Raw genomic sequence first — 5,842 nt, forward strand, 5'->3', positions numbered from 1 at the left:
AGTTGAAGATGTCCCTGCCCATGGCAGGGGGGTTGGACTAGAGGACCTTTAGAGGTCCCTTCCAACCCAAACTATTCTACGATTCTATGATCACAAGGATTTTACACTTAAAAATACTCACTCACACACAAACAAAAATTCTTATACAATCAGTTAATTATCACAGTGGCCAAGAAGATTATGCAAACGAAGCCATCAGATTTGTCAGAGCCCTTCAGCATGACAGAACAACCACGAAGAAGGTGTCAGGAAGATATTCTCACTTTGGCCATCCCTACGGAGCTTGCGTTCAGTTCAGGGATGCCCTGGTTTGTCTTATCACCACGTTCCCAAATTCCATAATCCTGCAACAACATCATCATCAAGAAAAAACTGGCATGATTATATACAAAAACAGTGTTCTCCCCCCTCACCCCACAACAAAACCAGACCCCTGCACAAAATTAGTTTATTTGCCTTAAAAAAAAAAAAAAGAAAAGAAAAAAAAGGCTCCAAGCCTCCAAAGAGCCCCTCCTCATGCTTAAAGAACAGCACATAAAAATATAGCCCAGCAGGATCAGGTCTACAGTCATGAATCACTGTCTTCACAAAGCCCTTTATCCTTCCCCCTATGCATGCCTCTCCCTGTGCCCCTTCAGCTCATCACTTTCCAAAAAGTTTATTAACACTTTGCTCTTTTTAGAAAGGCCCATAAGATTAATAAGACATCACGAAATATTATTAATTATCAATAAAGAAAAACTATTATTATGATAGAACAAATATACCTCACCCAGGCAGCAGTAAATCCTCCACAGCCCACCCACCATCTCCAAAGACACTGCTCACAATGTAAAGTACTGGCAGGTTCTGATATCTTCTCATGGAAAAAGAAGTCTCTATTTTCCTTCTCCATCAATAAATAATTTTCCACCCACACCTGAGCAGTGTTCAGGTGATTTACATATAAATAACTACTTACCGCAACTTTGTAGGCAGCTTCTATGTAAAAAACAAGATTCTGAATAAAGGTAACTTCATCGAGGGTGAAGATAATACGTAACCCTGATTAAAAGAAGGGAAAAGAGTAATTATACTGTATCAGAACTGAAATATTTACTCTTCAATGAGTTTCGTGCTTTTGTTTATTTGCTACCAACTACTGCCCACTGAAATGGAAAAACTCATGCTGATGCTTTTGTTTATTTGCTGCCCACTGAAATGGAAAAACTCATGCTGATTTCAAAAGATCAGGCAGCAAGCCTCAATACTTGCTGCTGATAAAATACTTCAAATGCCACCAATACATTCTGTTTCAAAGACCAACCAAAAACCACCCCTGGGAGGGTGGCATTCAGACACGGTGGGTGCAAAGCAGAGACAGCTGAACCAGCTCTGGCTCTCGAGAGCAGTGCATCCCAATTCCTGCAGCTCCCCACCCCTCCACCCGCTTAGTGCTCTATCGAGGGACCACCAGGACAACCAGGAGCCAGCTCTGCAGGTGTCAATTGCAGGGGGCTCTGAGGACAGAAAAAACACATTAAGGAAACAAATTCTTATCCTCGCAGGAGGAGTACAGTTGAGAAGAGCACAAAATAAAACAGTGCCAGCAAGAAGAGGAACACAGACGGGACTAGTGGCACCTGACTCGATGTTGCCACTCTGAAGAAACCTGGTTGTCCGTTAGGATGCGCTATGTGGTCTTCAAACATGAAACTCTTCTCTGACACGACTCTGAATATCTCATGTATTTGTAAGCCAACAAACATTAAGGGAATGGACACTGCCCAGGCAGTTACTATAAACATGAAATCCTAACTAAGCCATATCTCTCTTCCAGGGAAATATTACTTTCTTCTGAGTAATAACTATGTAAAGGTCTTTGAAGCTAGCTACAACTTTTTTTCCTTTTTAAATAAAAGCTAGAATAAAAAAAGACTGCAACAACAGCCAAGTCTAAAGTATCTTCTGCTTACCTGATGCAGTCATCTGTGCCAAGAAGAGCAGGTAAAGGGAAGTTGCATCCACTTGCAGATGCCCCCACTGGTCGTCCCCAACCACCGTGGCACAAGTAGCAGAGTTATACTTGGCATGTAGGCAGTCTTTGGTACTCTGCGTGCGTTTGAACTTCTCTACCTTATCTACCTAAAAAACACCACAACTTTCAAATATGAAACATTTCAGAAGAAATTCTCCAAACTATTTCAAAATTAACACCTTTTCTTAGGTGAGGAGAAACTTGAGGTCCTAATTTTTGTTACTTCACTTCAGTGTGTTTTGACTGATCAGAGTGCTTAAACACATCTCTAACTTTAGGCTCCAGCTAAATCCACATCTCTTTGGGAAAGACTAAAATGAAACTACCTTGTTGAGTTCAGATATTAGTTACAGGTATGCATCTTGGTGAAAACCAGTTTGCAAAGGCAAAAGTGTGATTTGCTACAAGTACAATCTCAAAAGGGTGCAAGTAAGATCAGAGTTTTGCTCAAGGAATCTAAAGAGTTTTAAAAAGACTCCCCACACCACTGCCTACACACACGCAAAAAAATCACTCTACAGAAAAGACACAAGGAATACATGCCTCAGATGAAACGCTTTGTAAATGTAACACGTACTAGTTCAGCTCATACCTATGACATTACCTGTCTCATCATGCACTGTAAGAGCCCCCGCATCAGCTTCACAACGTTCTGCAGGAACAAAACAGACCAGTGACACCCTCACAGGGCCAGCCTCATCAGCTGTTACAAACAACATTCAAAAGCGACAAAGTTCACACCCCCTACTAACGTCCTGCCAAAGGTAAAAAAGTACGTGTTTGCCTGAAATGCTTTATATGCCTTTTTTTCATATACTGGTTGATTATTATTCCCACTTCCCTATCTAGGAGAATAAATCTTTTCCCAAAGGCCCTTTCTAAACAGTGGAGCAACTCTCTGTGGTCATTCTATCCAGCTAAGGAAGTAAGAGGAATGCTATGTCTTGTAAGAATAATAATGATGATGATGATGATTTTTAGAGTGACAGATCCAGGGAACACTGGTAGATGACTGCAAGACATTGACATGATTGGAAAACCTATGGAGCTTCTTCCCCTCTTTATACAGTACAACAGAAAGCAGATGACTAATGTCAAGAAAGGGCCTTTAGGCATACAAAGAGAAGCGCAAGATTTTGTCTTAAACGAAGAAATCAACCCCATCTTTTTATCCAAAAATTATTATAGCCTCAAAATACGATCACGCAAACTGAGTCAAGGTTATTCTGTCACCACTGATCTCCCTGGTTTGAGCAGTACACGTCAGCATAAAATTTACCCAGTGCCTTCAAAACAATAGCAGACACTGACACCAGCACTCCCTCACTTCCCATTTAACCCACCTCTAAACTCTCGCTTCCGATATCCACTTTGCCAGCTGCAGATTATAGAATTAACTGTGTGAGTTACCTCCCCTTCCAATTCTCCAGCACGAGTCTTACCAGTTTGGAGATCGTTGCCTTGTCTGGTTTGATCAGACATATCTATACACCATGTACAGCTTCCGTGAGATGACACAAGTGCACATTTCAAAGATTGCTACTTTAAATGGCATGCTTCTCCTTACAGGGAAGAATGGTCTAGCAGATAAATTGCTACCCTAGGATCCAAGCGACCTAGGCTTGATTTTCTGCTCCATAATACACCTCATGAGGGATCTGAAGGTTTAATCAGAGGCTTGTAAATCTGGGCATAATATCTCTCAGAAGCCTAATTTTCAACAATCAGCCAACTGATGGAAGTTTGACTCCTACATGTTTTTGTTTTGTTTATATTTTAATTCAGATGTTAGCCTCTCTGTCACCCAGTTCTTCAAATCCTGCTTGCCAGAAGGCTGTCAGAAACACTGCACACCACACGCTGCATGGATGATGCTGTCACAGGAACAAGACACGTACTCCAAGATGGGAAAACCCTGCCAGATCCTAGACACAGCAGCAATGTGAATGCACCGTTCAAAACCACTACCATGTGAAAAAAACAAACAGCATAACTGGTTTACACCGAACTTTGACATACCTGCTCGAGCTCATAGGCTTTGGCCTTATCCTCGTCCCGGTCTGCATTCTTCCGATAAGCCATCCCCAGCCCCCAAACGGCCAGGATGCTGTAGATGTTGTCCCGTACCCAAGCATCCTTATGGTCTGTACCAGCTGAGAGCAGTCCCGTAACTGGATTCTAACCATGGCAGAAAGAATAAAGAACAAACATTACTACCTGAAATCCCATCTATTAAGACATGCCAGTTCTTTCCATAACAAAGGGTAACAAAACAAAAGAGAGAGCCAGAGATGATTTCACGCTACTTGCACACTGCGGCTGCTTGCAATTTCACAACAAAAGTGAGGTCCCATCTTTCTTTCCCAAACTCACACAAGTGAAATGCAAAATTTCTTTCAACACTTCAGGATATAAAGCTTATAGCATCCAGCTGGGCATCCTCATCCACACAGGATTATTAGCTGAGTCACTGAGTGAAATTTGAAATATATTGGGGAAATAGGAATTTAAATTTTACATATTTGTAAGGAAAAGACGGTACTGAGTTAACATCAGAAACTGAGTCTGGGATCTATTCTCTATGTAACTGGTCTGCAGCATAACCTCGAAGAAGTCAAAAAACACTACTTCCCTCCTAGGAAATTAAAAAAACTATTTCTATTTATTTACCTGCTTGGTTTATGACAGCTAAAGCATGAATGCATGCAAAGCCTTTTTACATCCTCCTTTGGAAAATGTACAGAAAGACCGATTCTGATGGTGTTGAATCGCAGCGCTGCCTGAAAACCAGCACACTGAGTAATCTCCTGCACCCCAAATACTCCATTAAATTTTTAATTTCATCATTAATTCCCATTACTTCATTATCATTAATTTTTAAGACCGTCTTTCTCAGCTGTATGTTCTTCACTATCAAAGAAATGAGGTAGAGAGGCAAAAGGTCAATAGAGGTTTCAATCAAATCAAGACTTTACAGCCAATTTCAGTGGGGTGAACGAAGACCAGTTGCCAGGGCTGGTGTGACAAGGGGCAAAGATTACAGTAATAAAGATAAGGCAAATTAAAAAGAATACACACACCAATTCTTCATTTCTGCCACACAGCAGTTCGCTCAACTCCTTCCGTAGTTATTTTTAAGAAATAAGTTTTGAGGGGGAGGAGCTTCAATTACAATTTCCTGGGCTTTGCATGTGACAGCTGAACAAGACACAGGTGACAGCCTGACACACGACTGGGCACAGTCAGTGCTATTGTTATGGTTTAAATACAGCAATGTCTAGTGGCTCACTGAAACGTGTAGTTCTGCTGAAACAGTCCCTCAGCATGGTCTTCACAAACCAAGTAACAACATCTATTGATATGTAAAGTAGCACATATGAACCCAAAGAGCTTAAAAAACTTCTTTCTGAATTTGAAAAGTCAAACCAAGGAGTAACGGAAAAAGAGTAAGTGAGCAAGCAAAGAAAGGCGACCCCGCTCCCAGTTCAGCGCTGCGTCTGTGTGGCAAAAACCAGGATCTTGAAAGGCAGACCGCATATTCCTAGTATTTTTAAAGGGCACTTTGTTTCCCTCCTCCCATACAGCACAACAAATGTGTATGTACCTGCAGCCCTGGCTTGACAGAGATCGCCCTGCTGCCTGAGAAATGATCATTTTGGTTTGTTTTTCCCCACCTTCCATGCTGGGCTGGCTGCCAGTTGCAAAATAAAAATGCCTCCAGGTACCAAGATGGAAATCCCGGAAAAATGGCCCATGCATAGAATCATAGAATCATTAAGGTTGGAAAAGACCTCTAAGATCATCGAGTCCAACCGTCAACCCAAC

At 41.6% G+C, this 5,842-nt stretch overlaps 1 protein-coding gene across 2 annotated transcripts in view; it reads right to left on the reverse strand.

The window, feature by feature from the left end:
* The window catches only part of PHKA2 (phosphorylase kinase regulatory subunit alpha 2), a 43,304-nt gene extending 39,115 nt beyond the window's left edge, over nt 1-4,189 (reverse strand). Inside the window, exons 1-5 of one of the 2 annotated variants that reach the window (XM_019471437.1) lie at nt 4,037-4,184; nt 2,622-2,669; nt 1,956-2,124; nt 962-1,044; nt 264-344 (exon numbers count right to left, since the gene is read on the reverse strand). In XM_019471437.1, the coding sequence (XP_019326982.1) occupies nt 264-344; nt 962-1,044; nt 1,956-2,124; nt 2,622-2,669; nt 4,037-4,099 (444 nt within the window). In that variant the 5' untranslated portion in view covers nt 4,100-4,184. Of the gene's footprint in view, nt 1-263; nt 345-961; nt 1,045-1,955; nt 2,125-2,621; nt 2,670-4,036 lie in introns of both variants that reach the window. The other variant, XM_009276887.2, reaches the window with a different exon arrangement.
* Nucleotides 4,190-5,842: the final 1,653 nt, after the last annotated feature.

Source organism: Aptenodytes forsteri, unplaced genomic scaffold, assembly GCF_000699145.1.
Source record: "Aptenodytes forsteri isolate BGI_AS27 unplaced genomic scaffold, ASM69914v1 Scaffold273, whole genome shotgun sequence".
Lineage (NCBI taxonomy): Eukaryota > Metazoa > Chordata > Aves > Sphenisciformes > Spheniscidae > Aptenodytes > Aptenodytes forsteri.